Source organism: Ambystoma mexicanum, chromosome 11, assembly GCF_040938575.1.
Source record: "Ambystoma mexicanum isolate Mex_15411 chromosome 11, UKY_AmexF1_1, whole genome shotgun sequence".
NCBI lineage: Eukaryota > Metazoa > Chordata > Amphibia > Caudata > Ambystomatidae > Ambystoma > Ambystoma mexicanum.
This window is the reverse complement of record NC_090934.1, coordinates 835,438,675-835,465,227: the sequence shown is the minus strand read 5'-3', so window position 1 is coordinate 835,465,227 and position 26,553 is coordinate 835,438,675. Positions and strand designations below refer to the sequence as shown.

General features: G+C 44.3%; 1 protein-coding gene across 2 annotated transcripts in view; it reads right to left on the bottom strand.

Annotated features, from left to right (window-relative positions):
* Positions 1–3,161: 3,161 nt before the first annotated feature.
* GTF2H1 (general transcription factor IIH subunit 1) overlaps positions 3,162–26,553 on the bottom strand; it is a 1,239,907-nt gene continuing 1,216,515 nt past the window's right edge. For both annotated transcript variants that reach the window (XM_069623786.1, XM_069623785.1), the window contains exon 15: positions 3,162–7,999. In XM_069623786.1, coding sequence (XP_069479887.1) covers positions 7,913–7,999 — 87 coding nt within the window. In that variant the 3' untranslated portion in view covers positions 3,162–7,912. The remainder of the gene's footprint in view (positions 8,000–26,553) is intronic.

Here is a 26,553-nt window from a genome sequence, read left to right as displayed (position 1 = left end):
GATTGCCCTAATGAAGGAATAACACCGAAATGCATTGGCTCTATAATTCTCAAAGATATTTATACTTGTACTGAAGTATGCCTCATCTGAGTATTTAGTGAATCAAACTAAATAGATTTACTTTACAAAAAAGGAACTCGACTTTGGTTTATTTTTTCTGACAAGAATCAATTGGAAATTTAAGAAATACATTTCATGAATGAATATAATGTTTGGAAACCCACATTTTGGGACACTATGAGAGCAACTGAATAGTTGGATATAGTATCCAGCCTATCTGCATAGTCATTGTAAGTCTGGGTGTCTCTGGACTCCCCTCATTTAGCTCCTCTGAAACAGTAGACATGAAATAACAAGTGATTAACTATAACTACAAACATTTACCAACGTGGTGGCCTCCTTTTTTTGCTTCGCTAGATCTACGGACAACCACAAGTTCACAACAGTGTCATCGGTTTGCAGTTTTATAACTTTAAACCACTTTTCAGAGGAGACCAGATTCACATTCACATTAGTGCTCTTGATTTATTGGGATTTTATAACGCTGATTTGATTTTTTAATGCAGTCTTTTGAGGTTATTAATTGTGTTTTTATTGTGTGAAAGGTTGTTTCAACCATATGCACGTAATAAAACATGTTTTAAAAAAAATGAGTGCTCTTCAACACTTTTATGCAAGCAAAGCACTTTTTAAGAACATCCACTTTCCAGAAGGGTAGCTTTTTTGCCACTCGTCTTCCTGCAACACCAATTACCAAGTACCATTAAGGATGTAACTTTGAATTTCCTCCTTTTGGCTTTGGCAATTTGAGTTTTTATACCAACTTTAATTTTATGGATCAACAAGCTTCACCTTTAGAAACATTTCATTTGCCCTTTTCTTTCAGTTTGTTATACTAATTTAATTGTATGCCTTGTTGTGAAGTCTCTTTTGGCTCTTAGCAATGCTTGTATGTTCACTGAAACTAACAATCTTAAAGTTCGGTCACTTGGTTTAACTGCTACAAAGTTGTTGCTGCTTATAAAGGATTCTGCTTTCACTTGGAATCACTTTTAGGCACACACGATTAGTATTTAAGCTGTTTTCTTGAGTTCGGTATTCAAATAATGTTATCAAAGCATTGTCACTCATACGCGAGTGTTACTTTTGTTGCACTCCATTGTCTGACAATCACAGGTTGGGTTAACAGCAATTACACTTGCACGTGAGTGATTCTGTCTTGCTACTGTTAGCTGCCTTTATTACGCAAAAGGGATTGGAACGCTTCTTTCTTTTCCTTGATCCCTTTGCGTGCTGCAGGGCTTCCAATGCTTGGGCTTTTCTCAAATGGATAAACCTCCTCTTTGAAGTGGCGTTCATTCCCGCCACGCAGACACTGAGCTCGACCTGTTCCCAACCCCCCTGGTGCATACCAGCCACAGTTTCTGCATGCTCTCTACTGCACAATCTCTGAAATTCAGTTTACTTGGGGGAAAGCCTTCCTTCTGTACACTTCCTGCTGCGCAACCTCTGCACTTCAGATCAAGGGCCAAAGAACCCTCTCAGGACCGGCAGCTGGAATTTGCCCTGCAATGGTCTCGGGACCTTCTGTTTCCTCCAACCTCTGCATGGACTGCCAACAACGTGCCTACTTCTGCCTCCTTCTACTGCTTCTACAACTGATGCTACTGCTTCCTACAGCCTGCACCGGAGGGTACCTTTTAAGCCTCTCTGCCTCCCTCAGTTGTGGGTCATTTGCCTTAACAAGCTAACCTCTCCTCCAACATTGCTCTGGAGCCCTCTTCCTCATCCCAGTACTTAGGGAATTAGAGGACTTGAAGTCCCCAACAACAAAATCAGATTTTATAGTCAGCTTTTTTTTACTTTTGTACTCAAGTTCACCCTTTCTAGGTATTTTTAAGGAAACATCACAAGGATTTACTTGAGAAGGGGAAGACAGTACGTTTAAGCCATTATTTACAGATTTCCTTACACTGTACCTCTGGGAGTGGAGGTGATTTTTTACTTTATACACCTCCGACGGGTTTTCTTAAGATGTCTAGGGATTTTTAACTTAGTTTTATCCACATTAAGATGTTCAATTTGTGGAATGGACACATCAAAAAGACAATAAGCCATTGCACATGATGGTACTTGTGAAATGTTTTCACCATTAGGAAAGGAATACAACGTCTCATCCCAAGGAATCTCCTCACCACCCTGAGCCTTTTTCCTCCTACCAGGTTATCCTCCCGCAGAACATCACCCCCAAGGTCAGGAAGCATCTGCCTTTCCATGACCACCTGGGAGGAGACTTTAGACAGGGGATTAGTGAGGGATCCATAGGATTCATCACGGTACACATGGGGGTTTTCACTGGTGGAATGGCTATATCTGGTACCAATGAATCTGCAGCTCAGAGCCATACTGCCAGAATGTTTCAGTGGGCAAGAGAAAAATCACCCTGTCAGGGGACCTGCAAAGATGTACTCACGAGAGGCTTCACAAGCATCTTTTGCTTCTGAGCTACCAAGTTCAACATACCTTTTTGGTGTGGTGAATGGAGGAGCCAGTCTAGGAACCAGTTAATGAAATAAAAGGAAATGGTTGCAGTGGGTGCACTCTGGTCAGCCAGGCTTGTTTGGACCCAAGGCCCTAATACCTGCCAATTCTGGGTTCCTCAGAAAACCGCAATCGGAATTAAAACCTTGGTTGAAACCTAGTCACCCATGTAGCACAGGAGGAAACCAGGATAAAATCTGGAGGCAGGGCATCAATCATCTGTGGGTGGAAAGGCTAAAGAGAGGATCAGAAGATGGCAGAGAGCATCTAACAGCTGAAGACAAAAGATGTGAAGAAAACAAGAACAGAACACTGAAGGAATGTGACAGAGCAGAGGAGGTTAAGGGCCAAGGTATACAGAACAAGTGGTCACATGGGGCAGGCCTGTGGGCGCATATGCTTACTCCTCTCCCATTATCTCAAAGTGTTGCTTGCAAGGGGTGTTTCCATCCCTAATCCAGGCAGAGAGATAACCCCAATTACTAGGGACAGGCCAGCAAAACAGATCCTTTGTTACCAATTGTGTTACATTTGGTGTCTGCTCAGGAAACACATGGCTTAATAATTGTAAAATGCAATGCACAATATTTATGAATCAAAAAAGAAAACAAAAATCATAATCAAGCTTCCAAACAGTTTATGTTGTGAGCAGGTTTATTCTACAAATATTGGATAACACTATAGATAGAATGTATGCATTTTATTTAAAAATACAAACATATATAAAGAAGATTCATTTTAGTATAGAATGTAATGTAGGGAAATAAGACACTCAGTATCAAAATTGAAAGGATTAATCAATAAAATCAGATTCAGGACAATATTCGCATAGGGCCATACAAAAAAAGGAACATACGTTTAGACAGCTTTATCAGTGTTCCAGGCTATGTAAAGGAGTGTATTATAGTAGCAGCCTAAACAAAATACAATGTAATTAGAACTCCCAACAACTCTTCTTGATGGCATGGTACGAAAAACAGATGTGCAATATCATCTTCAACACATCGAAAATAACTGGTGGCCCATGTAATTATCAAAGACCCACTTTGCAACTCTATGAAATCTGTACACAGAGGAACTTGCGGATTATGCAAGATTCTAATTATTATTTGATTTTGTTTTTAATAAATAAACAAAAAAATCTGTATGGAGGATAGATATACGGTACATGTCTTAAAGTACTCTATTGCAACTAATGCACTGGACCTTTATCTGAAATACGATTGATTTTAAGGATATTGCACCAAGTATTAAGCAACTGCATGGAATAGGACTATACGCAAAGATACATTTAAAAATATAACAATTTGCTTGAAAAGAAACCCCAGTTACTGATAATGAATGGGCCTCGAATTTGGGAAACTCTTCCCCTTCATTGGCTCACATGGAAAGTTCTTCCGATGTTCGTAGAACCAGTAAATATTCTTCAGTTAAAAAAAATAGAATCTACAAAGAGCTCCTGCAGGGAAAGTGGGTGGAGAGAGCTAGAGAGAGCGGGTGAAAGAAAAAGTACATATGAATGCCACAGAATGCGCTTGGCCCAAGTAGAACCTTTCATGGTTACATTGAACTAAACTAGGACCATCAATTTAGGTGGAAGTAGGTTGTTTGAACTTTATCTTATCGCCCATTTCAAAATTTGTAGGAACTGGATTACACAGGAATGCAAACTTGGTAGGTTGAATCAGAAAAGAAACATGTATGGCCTTATTATAAGAGACAACCAGCTCAGACCGGACACAAGTTCTAGCATTCACATCTAGGAAGCAGCCATTATAAAAGTGTGGTGGAAATATTCCCTTTAAGTTTCTTTACCCTTACTGATCTGACAGGGATAGGATTTTAGAAAGCAAGATACTCAGGGTGGTAATGTGCTGAAATGTTCGAAAGCAAAATGTCACCATAATCTCTTAATGTATGGAAAATGTATCCATTTGATGTGGCGGTCAGGGATGCTTGAAATCCAACAGAATAATCATTAAAAAAGGTATGCATCTGAAGAATTCACTAATGGAGGAAGCAAGTGGCTCCCCTTTCCCTTAATACACAGATTATGCAATCACATCTCAGCAGAGCTTTGTTGATGAGGAGGGAATGAGTGCAACTCAAAGGTATGTTATTACAGCTGATTGTAGCCTTCAAAGAAGGTAAAAGCTTAAAGCTAAGTATAGGTCCCAACATTGGATTGACATCCGTTATTGAAGGGGCCCTTGAAAATGTGAGTATATAGTATCCAAACACCAAAATAGGAACACAAGACCAGACCAAGTCCTGAAGAAAAACGTATAAACGGAGGAAAAAAGATGAATGGACAGAGCAGCGATCCATGCTCCGATTAGGGTGCTGAAGAAAATGTAACTGAGCAACTTGCATACAAGCAGACATATTGGATAGCACTAGTGTAGATTCTGAATTTTAAACATGAAAAATACTTTTCAGTCGTGGCCATGAAGTTCAAATGGTCACAAAAAGTTAGATTTAACAGGATGATTTTGCGCAAACAGTTAATAAGCTGCCTCATGGAAGTGTAGAAGCCCTAGGATGTTCATGTTCACCAAAACCTTTCTCTCAGCTATAAAAAAAACGGTTGCCATGTTTGTCAGAGACCTTTCTTTGTACGTCATGATATGAAATAACTTTCATAAGGTTGGCAGAAGCAGAAAGATGGAACACATCATTGGTTTTCGAGACCACACAGGTCCCTTTGTAAGGCCACTGGAAAATTCCACCTTTGTATTTCTTGTGTCAGCCAAATAAAAGTTACTTCTACCTGCAGCATACAGTAAAAAATTAAAACAGCAGACAGTTTTGGTCATGTACATTTTTGTGTGTGTTGTAGAATATTTTTTATACATACACATAAACAAAACGAATATGAAAAAGGATTTCAATATTTAAGTCAGCACCCACACAGTTTTGAAACATTTGTAACTCGATTAGATGCCATGCTTTCAGAAAACACACTTTCATAGGAGAATAGTTATTGCTTTTAAATTCCAAGTGCAACTTTGCGTAGATCTCTACATCTGCAGCTGTCAGAATTAGCAAACTACAAATTAGAATGCAGACAAGAAAGCAAATCTATTTGCACTGGATAGCAGCAGACTAACAACCTCAACCAAACACTCAAAAATAAAAATAATCTTCTACGGTGCATATGGAGCTGTAGATCATGTCCATGGTGTGCACATTATGAAAGCAAAGGTTGTGCTCGTTGTCCAATGGAAGCAAAAGCTGGTTTACAAAAGGACAGTGAATGAGGATATTCAAGTATCTTGTTTGTGCATGTTAACCTTTAACGCAACTCACATCTTTGCCTCAGTCAGCAAGGGAACTAGGACAGCTTGGAAAGTAGCAACTACAATTAATTGATGGGTATATTGGGAATTAGAATGATATAATGTGAGAATGAGTAATATGAAAAACATTATTAATAAAATCAGATGTATATCCATGTAAGTGCTGATGTTGGTAAAAGGATATATTTTAAACAGAATAATGGACAGTATTTCCAAACTGTAATTATTAGTCCCGTCACTGGGATAAAGGATGTTGCATTGGATCTTACAAAATGCTATCCGCTAGAAGAAAAACAGACTGGGTTAAGCATGGACTGGATATCAACATACTTTCTACTTGTTAAATCACACTTCTTTATATATGGAAAGAAACCAAAAGGGGTTATAATACCAAGTCAATGCTGCATTTTCAGTAGGGACTCTTTAGAAGACTTCTAGGGAAAAATTTTACTTTTGAAGAAACGCAATGCTTTAGCACAAAAACACTTTTCATTCTGACCAGTATATAAACTGATTCCAAGATCGACTGAAGTGTAATCCTTTGGACCAATCCAACTTCAAATGAGATTTACGTGCATCACACTTTAAACCAAGTATTTTCAGTTATTGTAACCAACTTATTGAAAATTTAGACAATATCTCCGACCATTTTAAACCGTCTTCTAAAATTATGCATAGACCTATAAAATTCCAAATGTAAAGGCGTAATGAGGATGGCCGCTCTGGCAGCCAACTTGTTAGTACACAAGGTTGCCAACCGATTGCCATTTTCGGTTCCCCAGGCTCACTGCTCCTCTGTTATTCAGAATGAAACCATAGTCATGGGCAACCAGCAATGTGCAGAATGACAATGGCTGTGGTGACAGGGCTCAAGGAGGTTAAAGAACAGAATGCAAAGTGGTTATTCTGTTGTCATAGAAGGACACTATTGTAGTTGCATTTGGAGTAACGAGACTAGAAAAAGGACTTTGGTGTTGCAACTGGCCTCCAACCGATGAGCAAGTCATGTCCAACGATGCATAGATTGCTTTCCAGTGGTTTGACATCAACCATACACTCTACCTTTAAAAATAGGATTTACTTTCTTGCCACTTTCCAAAGTAAGACGGACAGATTTGCTCAACAGAAAAAAGATCTGATAAAAATTAAAGTATGACACAGATTCAAAAAGGCTTCTTTGCATTCACACTCCTTTCCATCTTTTCTTCAATGATTATCAAATCGCCAAGAATATAACAGTCAAGTGAAGAAACTGGAAACTTTACTAGATGGCAAAATAAGTATAAATATTGTGTATGTCAGTTTGTAAGACACTAAAACGCTTCTAATACTACCTTGCAAAAATGAAAATCTGCAGAGCTTCTCAAGATCTCATTAATAACCCCTCGCCCCCAAAAACCCTCCAGAGAAAAGGGGAAGTAAACACCTCAACTGAATATTGACCGAACTGCTTGGGAGCTGGTCAAGGACCCCATCTACAACCACATTCCAGAGAAATATGTGTTTGATAATGTCTTAGGGAAGCATACTTTATGACATAAGCTTGCTGTTCTCCAGATCATTGAAGCGATATCTCATTAAAACACCATTTTCAGCCTCTTTGAGACAACCGGTACAAACAGGATCCAATAAAACAGGAAGATCCGATGAAGAAAAATGTTTCATTTATATATATATATATATATATATATATGCATATATATACCCTGTGTCGTACATCTATAAAAATGAGACCAGGAACAAAAACAAGACACTTTTTAACTCTGCCATCTTTCAAGATTCCAGTCTTTCGGAGAGCAGCTTTTATACAAGTTAAAAGCAGTTCCTGAGTAACTGCAGTAAACAGTGTCTGTTGATTCGTAATTTGTGGCCCCTGCCTTTCCGTTTTGGTTCTTAGTTACGACCACAGATTTCAAGTTTCATCACAGCTCCTTCAAAAAACATAGTCAACGCTCAGATTCCACGCGCATTAAGTCCATGAAGCAGATTTAGCTGCAGCTTCGGCATCGTAGGCCCACCAGCCCTTTCTCCACACTGTTTAACAGGTTGCGAATTGCCTCATCACTGAACTTTCACGTTTTTTTCAACATACGTTTTGAGTGCCATAGTACGAATTTATTGTAGGCTGTCTGCAACATTTCTTCCAAGTGACTTGTCAGCTGAAAGAGATTAATTACAAGATTTAGCGTGTATAAATTCCATATTGTGACACGTTCTAGAACAGAGAATATTAAGTCACTTAATTTACACAACATAGTAATAAAGGGAGGTCTACTTCCAAAGTGAAATGCCAGTTTGCGCGTTAAACAGAATAAAACAACTGCGTGGTAAATCTTTAACAATTGAGATCTTCAATACTGTTCCAAACTTCAGTGCACTTTGTCAGTTCATGAGGAGAAATTAAAATGCTGGGGAAACTAGTGATTTCTTTCACTTGATGGTTGCAATGGAGCCCAAACCAAGGGAGGGTTGGGTGAAATTGTGCCTTTTTCTTCACACCTTTTGGGAGAAACTGGAAAAAAACAATTTAAGCAATGCTCTGTTGGGTAACCTGGAAAGAAAATAATAACTTACAAGGCCACCAACATTACACAAGGGCATTGTATGCCCAAGATTTATGCCATCATTGCTTTGTAAAGAACAAATTACTTACTTCTCTGCAATGTTCTTTTTGATGGATGTTCATTCCTCATCTTTGATATTCTATCTCCAGCGAGAGTGCCAGCTGTCCTTAAACTTTCGACACAAGGGAAAACAGCATGGCTCTACATCGGCTTTGCCCGGCGCTGATGTACGGCCTGCACTGGACATAATGCATATATAGATCGGCCACGCCAGACTCATTTGCACTCTTTTTTCTACTCAGGACTAAGCAGGACTACTCAGGACTAAGCAGCTGAGCGACTGTAGATGAACCAGGTACAAACTATGAGGCAGGAGGGGCAGGTTATAAGGGTGATCAGAAATCTGTGGGAGAACATTTGTTCTACTAATTGATATCTTCCTCCCAATAATTCCTCATCTTTGAAAGATGCCCACAGCAGTATGTAAATCTGAAACAGGGGTGAGAGCAAGAAGACACCACCTAAACCAGAAAACTATGGAGGACCGCTTGGTCTAAGCAATGGGAGGCAGATGTCTGTATGAGCTTTGAAGAGAGACAAATTAATGTGTCATTCATTAAGTTAGTCCCTCCCTTTCTCGATACTATAGAAATGGAAGTGCATCTATTATGGCACCTACCCCCTCGCCACCGTTGTACCACAGATGTGAAAGACGTTCTCACTAAGACAGCCCTACCGACTCTATCCTGGAGGAATCCAAGAGGAACTGAATTTGCAGGCTATCGAGAACTTGAACTAGCTGTGACCAAAGTGATGAACACATGACGCCACTGATGGACCAGATACATGTAGATGCATTAGCACAAAGCAGATACACAACCACCATGAAGTTACATGAACACTAGGTCAAACTGCACTTGGACATAAAGAATATGCCTGCATACAATAGGTTAGTAAACATATATTCTATAAACGCTGAAACACAAGATGCATAAGAATACATATAAAGCTTGCTTCATGCTGGAACACTGCAAGAATGAGTGGCCATTTTAAACAAGATGGATGGCGAAGCCACGTTCGAGTGAATGGGAGACATCGAGAAACCTCAAGCTGCAGAGGGACCTGGCTCGCTGAGTTAGCAGAAAACTCAGACCGGAGAAGCCGGGACAACAATCACAAAACCTGTGCCAAAGTAAACAGGAGCAGGAAAGGGTGGACCAGCATTCGAGAGAATAGACAATCGCAGTTCCCAAGCACGAGAGACAGTCTTCTTAGATTAGGCAAAGAAACAAACAATAATAGAAGGTCAGATTCCAGTTAAAGCATAATGTTAGAAAGAAAGTAGCCTGACCAAGTCTCTAGTGGCCAGGAAAGGTAATAACACCCCTATTAATAAGGGCTCAAATCCTAGTAAACACGGAGCAGAATAATTGAACATGTGGTCTCCACACACGCAATATATAGTTGGAAGATAATGCCTATTCATTAGAGTCAGACAGACTGAGACCTTCGTTTCCATGAAGTACTCAGGACAAAAGATACAAGTTAATGTAAAGTTGAAAGCTAAACTTCCTGACTTGTGCCCTAGAATCAGAAATGGTAACCTTATTGGGAATAAATAGCACTTTGGTGCCGTTCTCACCAACCCCTGGTGTGCTCATGTGCTAGTAACTTTCCAAACTGCCAAGGCTGGGAAAGAGCCCACTGACCAATCCCTAACCCACCATTAACGTCCATCTATAAATGTTGCAGCAGACAATTACATTGTATTATGATAACATGCTTTCACCTATATGACTACCTTAACCTATCCCGCCACATCTTAGGTTTCTGTAATTATATATGAATATTATTAAATGTCAGCTGTGACATGTTGTGTGTTTATAATCTACTGTCGAGCCAGAGACAAGCGCGTGCCTTTGGACATTTTTGGATTTTCAGAGCTGCCCCGGTTTTATGTGTGTGTTGTGAATAAAACAGGTCTATGTAAAATTATTTAGACTAAAATTATTGGGCCACCGTTAGACACAGTGTTCTCTAGAACCCAAAAGCTCATAAGCATTGTTTCTCTGCAAGAGGCAAGGACCCTCAATTACCCAGTTTGTTGAGGTACAGCATGGTTACTACTGTGCTGTCCATCAGGACCAACACATATTTGCCCCACACAGATGGGAGGAACGCAACCAGGGCCAGCCTTATAACCCACAGCTCCAGAAAACTGATATGTCTGAGCTTTCGTCAAGGATTAAACTCTACACGCCATCAGATGCGTCAGGTGAGGGTCCCCCCCTTCAGTTAGGTGTGCGTGATTACGGTCAGTTGGGGACAAGGCTGTCGAAACAAATCCCCTCTCTGCAAAAGTTGTCTCATAGTCCCAACCACAGGAGATCGAGACACTCTCTCGGAGACTCTCAGTGGTCTAACAGGCTGTCCTGAAATGTAGACCACTTACACCAAAACAGCACTGGAGCAATCTCATGCTTAAGCAGGTCTCCGGCACCACCAAGTTGCATGAGTCACCGAGATCCAGTATGTAAAGAAAAGCAGAGGCCGGAGCAAGCCTTTGAGACTAAAAAATATGGACCATTTTGGGGATGTTCGCAAGTCGATATTTAGAAGGGAAGGCTCTGTTCCAGATGGGTGTCCAAGACTTCATCGAAAAAAATGGAGGGACTGGAATGGCGAAACATGGGACATCTTGAAGTTCAGGGAGAAGCCCAAACTGTGCAATTGGTTGCACATAAAGTACACACATGACTGGCTTGGAGAACGAACCAGTCTAGTTATGGAAAGACATGTATGCTTTCCCTCTTGTTGAGAGCTGCTACCACTGCTAGCAGCCTGGTGAGAGACCGTGTTGAACAAAGTCTGAAAGGGAGCAGCACAAATTGGTAGTGGGTGGACCCCTTAATAACTCTCCGTTGCATCTTGTACTTGCAATGGATCGGCACATGGAAGAACAAATTACTTACCTCTCTGTAATGCTCTTTCTGATGGATGTCCCATCCATGGATTCCTCATAGCCATCTCCCAGTGCAGCAACCAGGGGGGGGCAACGCGGCTCTGTATCGGCTCCACCCAATGCCTCTACGTGTCCCGCACTGGACAGGACGGTGGGGCAAGCATATATAGAGGCGCTGCAACCCATGACCTTAGTTCCACCCTTTTTCCCTAGCTGTCCGATGCTGGGGGACTGAAGAAACACGGTGTACTAGCTAGCCACCAAGAGGGGCAGGTAGGGAGGGAGATGAGGAATCCTGTGGGAGGAAAGTCCATCAGAAACAATATTACAGAGAGGCAGGTAATTTGTTCTTCTAATGGATTCCTTCATCCCAATGATTCCTCATCTTTGATAGACTCCCAAAGCAGTACTGCGGACAGTGCTCTGATGGAAAGTGCCTAGAGACTTCCAGGTACATAATTACCATGAAGGACAGAGCATTCAATGATCCTGAGCATGATCCACCTTGACCGGATCTGTTTGGTCACAGCCCTGCCAGCATGGGCACCAGAATAACTAACAAAAAGCTGGTAATCTTTCCTGGCTTTCCTCGTCTGAGGGACTTAGTAGCCGAGGGACCACCTCACCCTTCCAAGGCAGAGGAACAATTTCATCAGTTGGACCCGAAGCAGTCCCTCAGCTACTACATCTCTCAGACGAGGAAGGACAGGAAAGATTAATTATTGTATTGTTACAATTGCATGCATCAGATTTCAGTGAAGTGCAGTTAAGAGACTTAGAATCCTTATATCTTTTTGGTTACTTTTACAATGTGCCTAAGACAAGCTGGTGGTAGCGGAGTTATTTTTACCAGGTTTGTGTTATTTTACTCCTGCAGTTTTGCATGTACTGTGAATGGCTACTAAAGGTGGCTAGGGACAAGATGGCTGTGCCACAAGGTTTGTTCTTTGGCCTTCTTAGGTCAGGAAATGGTGAGGGAAAGAGAGGGTGCGAGAGGGTGCGAGAGGGTGCGAGAGGGTGCGAGAGGGTGCGAGAGGGTGAGAGAGGGTGAGAGAGGGTGAGAGAGGGTGAGAGAGGGTGAGAGAGGGTGAGAGAGGGTGAGAGAGGGTGTTCAGTCATAATATCGGAAAAATAATGTCAAGACAATTTCGAAAAAATAAAGTCGAAAAAAAAATCGAATTCTTTATTTTTTTATTTATATATTTTTTTGGGGATTTCGCAAGTAAAAAAAGGTAAAAATAAAAAAGGGGGGTTGGGAGCCCCCCCCCTTTTCGAATAAAAAACGTAGTGAAAAAGAAATTTCATTTTTTTCCGACATTTTTTTTAAAATTATGACTCACATTTTTGTATTCGATATTATCGAGAGAGAGAGAGAGAGAGAGAGAGAGAGAGAGAGAGAGAGAGAGAGAGAGAGAGAGAGAGAGAGACAGACACTAGTCCGAATCCACTACTCCGGTGCCTCGAAATATGTTGCTGGGCATGTTTGGATAACCACTAGCTGTTTCAATGGTGCAGATCCAGCCTACAACCTGGATAAAAGGAGGACTCCTGCGACTGTTTATCAGATCATCTTTGGAACCAAGACTAATACGAAGACTAACAGCCCACTGACGGCCCAGAGACGAGCTGAGCAGCATTAAACCCAGTGTTGTCTCGGAGATGCCCCGGCTCCTCTGTCTTGATCTTAGGATCAAGGCCTTTGTTGGTTCTCCAACCCCTAGACCAGCAGGAACAACCAGTCTCAAATCCCGCTCGAGGATCCATGCCTTCTGAGACTTCAGAAGTGTCCCTGGAATAATGGACTCTATCCTCGACTACCTTGCTGCAGTCATCCTTGTTCTGACTAGAGCATTGGATCTTTGCAGATTTTCAGCTCGTGCCACAATGCGCCTGCTCCTGCATTTTCAGCCGTTCCCCCCCCCCCCCCCCCCAAGGGTAGTTTTAATGGGGCTGCTCTTGGTTCACCATTGTACAATCGATCGCCTGTCACCACCTGAACATGGTGATCTCAGTTTTATCTTTTCTTCGTGACCCTGAGGTGTCTTGTGGCAATTTCTGCCACATAAATCTTCACTTGTCTTCATTTGGGTCTTCAACTGGAACCAATTCCCAAGTACTGTGACCAACCGAAACTAAACTCCTTGAAACAACGCATCTCTGCTGTTTAGATGACCCTTGCAAAAGGAACCAAGAAAGAAGAGCAAGCCTGCAACAAAGTCTGGAACCTCCAACTGTGGTATACGGAGAACTCCGAGCCAGGGGGGCGAAGTCTACTATCCTGTTGCTTTCTCTCTCTGTCACCCATGGGATAAGTATGGCATAAAGTGCGTACCTTAACTCACTCTGCCCTGACCTGACCTTTGGTGGTGGAACATTGGTTAAGGATCCTTTCCTAAGCATTTCCTATTGTGTTGGATTGAGTGAAGTACTCACCTGAACTTTATCTAGATTTGTAACTCTTGCATTAATCATAACAACTGGCACTGCTATTTCTATAATAACCTACATGAAATATATGCTTTGGAACTGGTGACTTTTGGGCACAAGGCCCCAAACGATCTTAGGGTTGGACTTAAGAAGGTTGAGCAGAAGAGAGTTTCTACCTATTTTCTCTGCATAAGACTACTCACCTGTGTTGCACTGGTAATTGATTCATATGCAATTACATTTCTTTAGCTTGTGGGACAATCTACCTGTGAGACAGTTCCTATGGAACTGCGATCCGAAGGAGCCGTAGGAACTGCTCAACCATGCCAGAGTTTGACTTTCACAGCAAACACCTAACCACCAGACTGAAACAACATGGGTATCCACGTAAAGTAATCCGGTCTTCAAGAAAAAGAGCACGTAATACCAACAGAAAACCTTGCCTTGCTAAGCAAAAAAATAAAAATAATAGAACCGTAGACAAAATCACCTGCATCACTATATCACTAAACAAAGTGGCAGAGAAACCAATGGTTGTGCAGTATTCAAAATATAGTCATAGACCAACCAAACTCTTTTGGTTCATCATCCAATCAATCAATGAACCACCTAGAAGACCATGACACAATGCTATGAAAGGCAGAATAGAAATGGATTTATAAACTAAATTCTGTCCAAAATGGCCTGAATACCACCAGTGGGGTTTATTTATGCATTACGATCTTCATCCATATGGATACCACAAAATTAAATCGGATATGAAAATAGATCTTATGTGCCATTGATAGATACACTTTTACTGGGAGGCAATACCACTCTAAGATGGCCGCCCGTCGGCCCAAGGCATTGCATGTGCTCATGTTCTAGCTGTGACGGCTTATAACTAGTGCTGACTCTGCCGCCTGACACTGAACTTCACTGCAGAGCTTTCTCAAGCAAGTGCTTTGGTATATTGAAAAAAAGGTAAGGAAAAAAAGGTAAGCTTTGTTAATAGATAACGAAACTTAACATCACTGTTTAGATATATTCCCGCAACATAATATATCTTTGTGCTCTCTTGCAATTCACAAATGAGTTTTCACTCAACTGATTTAATGGCTACCATCAGCCAGACAGTGGAACATCACTGCAATTTACATTAGTAAACAATCTTTCAAGCACGCAAACCTGGGCAAACTAGATACATATTCGGGAGACTCTGGAGTAATGCTACTGCAGTCGTGTCAGACACGAAAATACACAGTCTAAGTGCTGCGATACCCATTAGTAAAACAATCTTTTAACCACGCTACCAATGTCTGTATCAGACCGAAATAGACAGCGCCCTGTTTTTGTGACAATGCCAAGCCAGGCTTGAGTTTTTCCATACCCAAAATTCGGGCTACCTGGAGTAAGACACCAAGGCCACCTTTGAATATAAGAATAAAAAGAAATAAGTCATGTGATTGTAGGTAGATCCAATACACATGGACTCATGATCCTTCTTTCTGACCCAACAGTGTACTACCTGCAATTAATATGTGCTATTGGCATTTCTCAAGGATTTGGTTATTATGAATGTGCTCAACATCTGGCAATAACCCTGCCTTTCTAAATCAAGGTCAGTAGATACTATTATGAATACTAGACTTGCACTAGTTTAAATAAAATATGATTGAATTAGTCAATCACAAGGACAGGCTATCTTTCTTGTCCCATAGCCCTCTTTAGAAAAATTAAAAAATCTTTTGAAAAGTCCAGAGATACGTTGGGTTTCACAACATTGTCACAACCGCAAAGAAATTTGTCTCGATGAAGCCCCTCCTTAAAATTTGGCTCTAACGTCCTAGGAAAAACATATTTGCTATTAGGGCTGAAACATAGCGTGTCGAGCTACAATTTGACTAGATATTGATTGCTTACTAGTGGTTTCCCAGAAGGACAAAAACTCCTTTATCATAACGCACCACACCCCTGCACTGTAAAAATACTGAGTACCCATGAGAAGGGTTAAACATCAAAAATTACATTATTCTATCTAGTATGTGCGGTAAAGTGTGATATCCATAATTGCAATTGTTTTTCAATTTTCTGTTTTGGTGGTGTCAAAATATAGATACACAGATGGTGTACTAACTAACCCCTGGGTGTGAACACTTTTTTCTTGCAGTACATGTTCAACATTAATGTTCTCTAGACATTAATTGACCATTTTGTGGCCTGCGTCCATGTTTTGCTGTTTTCCACATGAATCATGTTATCCGTTTTTCTTGTAACACTCTGTGGGTAGCAGCAAGTGGAAATGCACGACAAAGAATTTAACGTCACCAGGCGACGAAGTCCATGATAGTACCATTCGGTCAGTTTCAGGCCAGCTCCTGTTCTATCTAACTGCAGTCAGGAGACCCGAGGAGGGTCTTTCCTTCGCCCCATTGGCAGCTGGGTTTAGGAATAGTTCAAATCCATATAAAAATGTTTTTTGCATCAGGCAGGTCTCCTGGAAACACAAGAGGTCGTAATCTCCTAAATTGACGTCACTCTTTGACGCAAGGTATTTAAAACCTCGTGTTACAGGATGACATCTTCAGCCGTCTGCCGGTTTCCCCTTCAGGCAGCTATGAGCTCTTCTTGCCTGCCAGAGCAGTCGATAGCCATGACCATGAATAGCTATAAAGGTTGTTCGCCACATTCGTCGAGGGCACTGAAATCTCTTTTCGACTAAGAAGTATTTTTGTCCTGGATGGTAATGCTGAAGTTCGTCATCTCTCGGCCCAAGAGGTGCGATGAGTTAGATTTTTCAATTTGGAAGATGTATCCCGTGGGTGTGGGGTTTCCAACGTTCTTTTTCATCTCATGGGGTCTGTAGACTTCTAGTTTTTGTACCCGTTTCCGTTGGTTGGCCGCACTCGCTCGAGCTGTTCTTTTGCGGGGTTCGTCTTCCTATCAGGGTCCTTGTTCTCCTCAGGTTTTGAGCCAGTTCTGACACTCGTCGCAAGGACGTCCCCAGTGGTTTCTTTTACCACAGTAATGTCGAAACCCAGCATTAAAAAACTCAAACATTCTTCTGCTCCCAGTAGTATTCCCTTGACCACTGGTGACGGTATGTCTAAAACAGTCTGTGAAAATTTCATCCACAAATTCAATTATCTTCAAGTCGGAAGAGAAGACTTGGCTGAGGTTTGGTATGCAGAGCAGTAAGTCCATAACGCACTTTCTGTTCATTATGAGAGCACCATCCTGATCCGCTATTCTCTCCAATTTCACTGAATGGTTTGATTTTGCCATACCCAGCCCTGCTTGCAAGAGGTTGCCCCCCCTTCAGAGCAGACCCCGATTTTGCTAGTTCTGGCCCTCTCCCTGTTGTACCATCATTCTGTCTAAAACGATCCAAATGGGGCCACTGGCAGTTCTTATCAGGGTTTCTTGAAGCCATGCTCCTAGCTTTTACATTGTCCTCGATGTCGTTGGTTAACCCCACTTGAGTGTTCATACCTTCACTAGGGGGATCTTTTTCCTTCTCTTATCGTCCTTCTTTCTTCCAACATCAAGAACTATGGAGAGGTCGTCCCAGGTATCATGTTTACCTTCACAGTGTTGGCGGACAAGGTCTGTAATGGCGAAAGCTTTCCTGCAGAAGGACGCGAGTCCCTGTCTGCCGAGTTCTCCTCCAATGAACATACAGACAGGTTCATAAGATCTTGATCAGACAGGTCAAACATTTCTTCGTCTCTGCTCTCCAGGACCACAACAAGATCCACTTTGTCAGCAGCGGGATTGAAGGGCCAGGGATCAAAACTGGGGTAGGATCTTGCCCGTCCCAGCCATTTCTACCAAGGTCTTCCGGGACTGATAGAACCATCTAGGGACTGCGGGAGGATATTGACTTTTGTGGGCAGTACAGAGGTTTGTTAGATGTTTAGAGACACATAGGTCTGCAGTTTCTTCTTCTTTTTTTGCTCAAATACCCCAAATTCTTTACTTTTAGAAACAGCCAGATTTTTTCCTAGAATAGAAGTTTGAGGGTTATATTCAGCGTTGGTGGTCACGTTGCTGCCCAAATCCTGCTGTTGAGACGCCCCGGCTATGATAGAGACCAGGGTGCAGGTCTTGTGCCCCACTTGGGGCAATTTTGCTGTTTAACAGATCCGCCGGGTCCGAGGTGCCTGGTGTTATCTGGGAAGACTGATCCTTGGTAACTCCCTTTGACAAGACTGCGCTACCCTCTGGTTCGATGCGGTTAGATTGTTTATTATATGATAAACCATTATTGTTCTGCAGCTTTGCACTGGTTATAAAACCCTCCACGAATGATAGTTTTGTATAGAGCATTGCCAACAGTGTAATGTATGGTCTTTTAAGGTGTTGTTTAGTGCCTCAACCTTGTGAATGGTGCCATTGCATTAGTTATTGAGGACATTATTGTTAGCAAGTCCAGTTTTGTGGGATGGGATTGGGGTGAGAAGAGGGTCTACTTATGTCACCCCTTCTTCCAGTTATGGAGGGTGCCGCAAAAAGCCTCTGAAGATGACGAGTCTGAGGATTGCCTAACGGTATAGGTGGCTGGTGACAAAACCTGTGGAAGGGCACTTGTGACTGCCAGGTCTTGGAAATGGGGGGGCAGAGAGCCTGCCATTTGCCTCAGTTTCCCTGTCGCTCCCAGCTTTGTCCAGTATTTTTTTTTAATAAAAAGTTGTTTTTATTCGTTTGCTTAACAAACCTTTACAACATCAAAATACAAAAATCACATTCATTACTAATTCCATTATACATAACATAAAAATAGTTGACATTCATAGTTTCAATCAAGTATAAAATTTAAAAGAAAGTAGTTGGAGAGATATTGCAATTTTTACTTATCAGATTAATAATTCGTTAGTATAGGGTAGAATTTTTTGTTTATCTAATTCCAACACCAGACTCAAGAAATTTACACAATAAAATGATTGCTTTAAACGAACATCCCCACAAATTGTTTCCAGCACCATTCCCTTGCTTCTTGTGTCATACCCAACATATTAGGACCAATGAGAGAGTATCTCAAAGCTTCAAAATGTACACAATACATGGTTAGATGTTTTCAATTTTCAGTGGAGATTTTCCCATCACAAAATCTACACCATGGAATCTGCATCGTAGAAGAGTGCTCGTTCCAATTCACTGTTTTTTCAAAGGTGTGGAACGGGTTAAGCTTAAATCTTAAATATAGATCTCGATAGATATTGGCCGGAAATTTTAGTAAGTAAGCTCTACGAGGTATTCTAAGGGTGGCAAATTTGGCTGCTTCAGAATGAACAAGTTACTTTCTTACCTGGTAACGTTCTTTTGATGGGATGGTCCGACGACGTATTCCATATCTATGACAGGTAATGTCCAGAGCTTTGCTGCTTCGGAAAATCTTTGGCGTCTGCGTCCTGCGTCGATGACGTCGATGCGCCGTCCCCGAGGACCTCCTCCGACGGCCGACATCACCCGATGTGATAAGTAGGTCGCACGACGCCCATAGCCTCAGTTATAGTTTTTTCCCAGAACGTGTGCCACCAGTTTTCTGCCAGTCAGACACACAAGGCCTTGCGGAACGCAAGCTGCAATCGCAAAAGAAATTCTGCAGCGGGGAAGGCAGGGTGGGAGCGATATGGAATACGTCATCGGACCATCCCATCGAAATAACGTTACCAGGTAAGAAAGTAACTTGTTCTTCGAGGGGATTGGGTCCTCCGACGTATTCCATATCTATGACAGACTCCCAAAGCAGTACCAAGCAAGGAGGTGGGAAAGAATTTAGTATACAAATTTAGCATGCCCAATCAAATTGCGGAATAGAGAACTGCCTTGCCAAAGGCCAGATCTTGCCCTCTGATGGAATCGAGGGAATAGTGACGTACAAAAGTATGTACTGAAGCCCAGGTGGCTGCATCACAGATGTGACGAATAGGAACTCCCCTCTGCAGGGCAGTAGACGCAGCCACTCCTCTGGTAGAATGGGCCTGCAAGACAGCCGGAGGGTCCTTACCCGCCAAGTGGTAACACTCGGAGATAGCTACAATAATCCAACGAGACAAAGTCTGTTTCGTCACAGCTTGTCCCAAACGCTTTCCAGCGTAACCAATGAAAAGTTGATCGTCCACTCTGACCCGGGAAATGCACGAAATATAAAAGCTCAACGCTCTCCGAGGATCACGCCTATGGAGCCACTCCTCTTCCTTACCAGGATGTGGAGGAGGATAGAACGCCGGAAGAACCACCTTCTGGCTCAAATGAAATTCCAAAACCACCTTCGGAAGAAAAGAAGGACAAACTCTAAGGACAACCCTGTCCTTATGAAACACCGTGGAGTGTGGCTTAACTGAAAGTGCCTGTAACTCACTCACTCTGCGAGCGGAAGTAACCGCAACCAAAAACACAGTTTTCAGAGTCAACAGCCTCAAAGGGCAAGAATGTAAAGGCTCAAACGGAGCACCCATACGAAACTTAACAAGGTTCAAATCCCAACCTGGCACCAAAAAAGGTGACGGAGGGAACACATTAGTGAGTCCTTTCAAAAACTGCGAAATTAAAAGGAATCTTAAAATAGGAACACTCTTCAGACGAGCGCTTAAATATGGACAGCGCCGCCAGGTAACCTTTAATGGTCCCCACTTGCAAGCCCCTGTGGGCCAAAGAAAGCAAAAAAGACAAAACCATGGGAATGTCACATTCAAAAGGATCCACATTCTGAACTATGCACCAGTTGCAGAACTTTCTCCAACGGCAACGGTACAGAAACTTTGTTGCCGGCCGCCTGGCCGAGAGCAACACCTCCATCATGTCTTCAGGGAGGTCCCAATCCTTATACCTCAACCTTTCAGAAGCCAAGCGTGAAGATTGAGGGATCTGACCTCCCGTGAGAGCAGATCGTCTCGGTAGGGAAGACGACATGGAGGGCAGATGGACAAGTCTAGAAGGTGCGGGTACCACGTCCTCCGGGCCCACACCGGAGCAATGAGGATCATCCGGGAACCGAACCTCTGTAACCTCTGCAGCACTTGCGGGATGACGGGGACTGGAGGAAACGCGTACAGCAGTGGGAACGACCACTCCACCACGAATGCGTCTCCTAAGGCTCCTTTTGGAGGAAATTCCCGCGAGCAAAACCTTTCGCACTTCCAGTTGACAGTGGACGCAAAGAGATCCACTTGAGGGGTCCCCCAAACGGCAAAGATCTCCAGGAGAATCTCCTGAGCCAGCTCCCACTCGTGAGAGATCGTGCTCTGCCTGCTCAGAGCGTCCGCCGTCTTGTTGTCGTCAGATGAACCGCCGAGATCGAAACTTCCTGCTGGATGGCCCAGAACTCGAGCTGCATCGCCTCCCTGTACAGCGGAAGTGACCCTGCCCCCCACCTTTTTGTTGAGGTAGTGCATGGCCACCGTGTTGTCCGTTAGAATCAGGACACTCTTTTCCCACACAGTCGGCAGAAAAGCCTTCAGGGCTAGCCTGACGGCCCTCAGCTCCAACAGATTGATATGGAGTCTGGACTTGGCAGATTGTCAACTCGTTGGCATGAGCTCCCCATCCCGTGAGGGATGCGTCCGTCACGATCGTCACCTCCGGCCAGCGCAGCCAAAATGGGGCCCCCCTTCATCAGATTGCCCTCGACGGCCCACCACAGAAGGTCCCGGGCTACCGAGGACAGCACCTGAACAGGGTCCGACAGCCTGCTGGAGGACTGAGACCACTGGAGCTTGAGTGCCCACTGCAAAGATCTCATCCGCAGACGAGCCTCTGGCACCAGAAGAATGCAGGATGCCATGAGGCCGAGCAGTCTCAAGAATTCGGACGCTGGGAGATTCTGGGCAAACTGAAACTTGTGCACCATCTGCTGAATGTGAAGAGCCCTCACCTGAGGAGGAAAACACTGCCCCAGGGACGTGTCGAGCACTGCTCCGATGTACTGGAGCCGCTGCGTTGGTGTCAAATGGGACTTCTTTAAATTGAGGGAGAAGCCCAGCCTGTGAAGGGAGTGGCAGGTGACGGACAGATGATCCAGGACTTGCTCGGGAGAGCTCCCCCTGATCAACCAATCGTCCAAGTAGGGGTAGACGTGAATCCCCCCTTTCCTGAGATGCGCTGCCACCACCACCATGAGCTTGGTGAAAACGCTCAGGGCGGAGGTCAATCTGAACGGCAGGACCCGAAACAAAGTGCGAGTCGCCAACCGCAAACCTCAGGTACTTCTTGTGCTTGGGATGGATCGGCACATGGAAGTAAGCATCCTTGAGGTTGAGAGACACCAACCAGTCTTGAAGTTGAAGGGCCTGGAGGACTTGAGAAAGAGTCACCATCTTGAACTTGTCCTTCCTGAGGAGTTTGTTCAAACCGCGCAAGTCCATGATGGGTCTCAATCCCCCATCTTTCTTCGAAATAAAAAAATAAGGGGAATGCGCAAGGAGCGGATCCGGACTCTTCAAAGAGAGGTTCCCTGGTGGATTGTCGTGAGGCCTCTGCCGAAAAGGAAGACAGTAGCCGTGGGTTATGATCGCCAGAACCCACACATCCGAAGTAATGGCTTGCCACTCTACAAGATGCTGCACCAGCCTTCCCCCAACCAGCGAACCATGGGACCTGGCCTCATGTATGAGTGGTAGCGGCTGCGGCGTTGCCTGAGGGCAAAGAGTCAACTGCCCGAGCGGCCTTGGCACCTCGAGTACGTTTGTTTCGACCTCTGGCACTCTTACGATGGCCTCTTTGACTGCTAGCTCCCCTCGCTTTACTGAAGGACAAGTAATAGTGAAAGGAACCTCCCCTCCATTGCTGTCCCCTAGGACGAAAAGGCGGAGGTTGGCGAACTGCAGCGCCCAACGACTTCGCTGCAGCTTTGGAGGTCTGCAACCTCTCAAGACTCTCGTCAGCCCTGCTGCCAAAAAGGTTTTCACTGTCAAAAGGCATGTTGAGGAGCCGGGACTGCACATCAGGAGCGAACCCAGACTTACGCAACCACGCAAACCTGCGCATTACGGTGCTCGCCGCCATGGACCTGCTGGCACAATCCGCCAAGTCCAAACCCGACTGAACGGCCTCAGACATAGCATCCTTGCCATCCTGAACCATAGCAAGGAAACCATCCCGTTCGTCCCCTTCGGGAATATGATCAGCCGCTAATGCAACACAGTTCCCCAGAGTGTGTGAAACGAGACAAGGCACATATGGAGTTGGCCGCCTGAAGCGCCATACCCCCCAAAGAAAACACTTTCTTCGCCCAGCCGTCAAAACGTTTGTCGTCCCTATCCGGAGGGATGGTAGGATACAACGCCTGCTTTGCAGGGGCCGTAGCCGCCTGCACCACCAAACTCTCCGGGGTGGGGTGCCTAGACAAGTAGCAGGGGTCGCTACTGGCTGGACGGTATTTTCGCAACAAAGACTTGCCTACTGCCAGGAGACTCTCCGGAGCAGTCCAAGCCACCGCCACCCTTCTCTGCAGAGCCATATGAAAAGGCAAAACCAGGTCAGTGGGTGGACCGAGATCAAGGATGTCCGTGAGATCATCCTGAACGAACTCCCCTGGGGGAGCTGACCAACCCAAGTACTCGGTAACCCGAGACATAAGGCGCCGATATGAAGAATCACCATGAGTGCCAGGCTCCGGCCGACAAAACTCCACCTCCGGAGAGGTGTCCAGTCCACTGGCATCATGCAGCGACTGCCTCAGGTCATCAAACTGGCTATGGCCCGAGATAAGGTCATCTGGAACCGTAACCGTAACCAGGTCGCCATCAGAGCCTTCATCACCCTTTGAAATGTACTCCAGGCGGGGAGAGGAAGACCTCTGTGGACCAAAGCAGTGCCGGACCTTAGCCATAGCCTTTCTAGGGGCAAACCCTGTGCCACGGGGCCCCTCCGACACCACCGCCTCGAAAGGCGTCGAGGGCGCAGAACGAGTCGGCGCCAGCGTCGACAGAAAAGGCGTCGATGTCTAGCGAATCAGCGTCGACGTCAGCTGCAGCGCCGCCAGCATCGGCGGCGTCAACACAGTCCGCGAATCCGGAGCTCCGAGCATGCCTCTCGACAACCTAGGTGCCGACAGCGTCCACGACCCCCTCGGAGGCGGAGCCTCGAGAGAAATCGTCGATGACCTCGGCGCCACAGGCGTCGACGTCTTCTTCGAAGACGGCACAGGATCACACGGTCTCGAGCGCGTCGAGGACCGGGACCTGGCACGGGCATGGCGAGAACGGCTACCCTTGTCCGAGCGGGACATCTCCCGCGAGCCGTGCCGACCACCCGAGCCCGAAGGCGTACGAGCAGTGTCTCTCGACCGGTGCCGACCGACCCCACTCTGAGGCACGGACGGACCAGTGCCCTGCGATTCAAGAATCGCTAGCATCGGCTTCTCAAAGGAAGCCCATTCCTCCGGTGTCGCTTGCATGGAGGGATAAGCGACCCGCCGACGGGCGGAGTCCTCGGAAGAGGACGGGGAACGCGACCTATGCCGGCGCTTCCGGGAATGCCTCGAAGAGGCGGAGGAGTGGCGAGACCGACTCCTGGAAGGAGACCCACTGGACTTCTGACGATGACGCGGAGAGTCACCCCTCGAGTCATCCGTCGAAAGCCCCGCAGACCTCGACTTCCGGGGCTTAGACACCCGGCCTACCGACAGCTTCTTCTTGCGTTCCCGCAAGGCCTTTGCCGTGAGCGACTGGCAGTCGACACAGTCGTCCGTATCATGGGCCTCCCCGAGGCACCAGAGGCAGGCGTCGTGCGAGTCCGTGACCGACATCTTGGACCTGCAGTTCTTGAAGCCCGGACGCGGGGGTTGAAGATAAGAAAGACATCGCCACAAGCAGGTCTTCACAACAAACCGAACAGGTTCAACGAACCGAGACTAGAAAACAGCAAACTCCAACGAGTCGAGGCGTACCGAGATTCACAAGGGAACACGTTCGCAGAAAAAACGGAACTGAGGCTATGGGCGTCGTGCGTCCTACTTATCACATCGGGTGACGTCGGCCGTCGGAGGAGGTCCTCGGGGACGGCGCATCGATGCCAGACACAGGACGCAGACGCCAAAGATTTTCCGAAGCAGCACAGCTGTGGACATTACCTGTCATAGATATGGAATACGTCGGAGGACCCAATCCCCTCGAAATAACTTTTTTGAGTGTATATCATTCAATGTTATTAGCCAATCATGCTCATATATTTGTTTCTTTACATAAGCAGAGCGATATTCCAGATTTATTGGTTTTAGGCCACATTCGTCCAGTTTTTTAATCATCCAATTTGAGAAAGTGACCACCGAAATGGGAGCTCGATTCTTGATCATAATTAAGAATTCCTCAGAGCGATTGGTGAGGTGGAAACAACATTTTTCCATAGTTAACTGTCGCCAGTGAAATCTCACTGATAAAGCCGAAATGCCTAGCTCCCGTCGCAATATACAGTTCGGTAATGAGTTTGACAATCTCAGTGTGGATTTCCATAGTTGACCTTGAATTTGATCAAGAATTGGATCAATATTACACAAGCATACATCAAGTCCATATAGTAAGATAGCTTCGACTTTCAACAAATAAAATTGCAAGAGTGGTGCTAATGAATATTTGCAATATTTCATGAATACAATCCGCATCAGAGTCCCTAAAACCGCTTTTTAGCATTCAAGTTTAGTACCCAAGTTTTTCTTGAGGAGGAATCTATCACATCATAACCTAAATATCTCATATTTAAGTTAATGGGCATGGATATAGAATTTATAGACAATTTCATTGCAGATATTTTCTTCATGTTTTTTAAAATAAAGATGCTTGATTCTTCCACATTACATGTTAAGTTGTGTTTATATAGGTATTCAGCAAATATTACAAGCTTTTTTTGCAAGCCATATGGTGTGCGATCAAAGCTTAGCACATCATCCGCAAATGCAATCCACTGAATCTGAAAGTGCCCCAATATTGCTGGGTAGGTGATCTCAGATTTCCAAATTTGTTCAATGTCAGAGAGGTAGATGTTAAACAGGGTAGCCGCCACATTGCAACCCTGCTTAACCCCCACCTCAGTTGGAATAGGAGTTGTTGTTGCACCAGAGTTGTTGATGCGAACCAGATATGAAGTCCCTTGGTGCAACTTGGCTAGCATCGCAATTAAGCAATGTTGTATCCCCTTTGCGTCAAGCTTTTCCCAAAGAAGATTCCTAATCACACAGTCAAATGCTGCAGATAAATCCACGGATGCCATATATAGGGCACCCGTATTTGGGATTTTTGTTTGGGCAATTAAATGCGCCAAGATAGTTGCGTTCAGCGCAGTTCCCATTCTGGCATGGAAGCCGATCTGAAATGGTGAAAGAATTGCAAGACGGTTTATAACATCTTTTAATTGCTGTAGTAACAAAACAGCAAAGGTTTTAGCACTCGCATCAATCAAGGCAATATGTCAAAAATTTCCGGGGTTTGTTTTAACGCCTTTCTTATGGATCGGACCTATAACAGATTGTAACCATGAAGAAGGAATACAGGATGATCTTCTGATCTCATCAAATTGAAGTTTAAGTACCGGAGCCCATAAATGAACATTTTCTTTAAGTACACATTGAGGGATACAGTACGGGCCGGGAGCCCTTGAATTCTTTAACTTTCCAAGGGTCCATATAATATCTTCTAGGGACCAGGCCTTAAATTCCTCTACTCAGTATTGTTTAAGCTTGATCGATGGTTCAGAGAATCTTTCGGGTAATGCGAATATATCTTTGTAAAAATGCGTCCATATTTCTGCAGTGATGTTGGAAGATTGTTCGCCACTTCGTGAATGT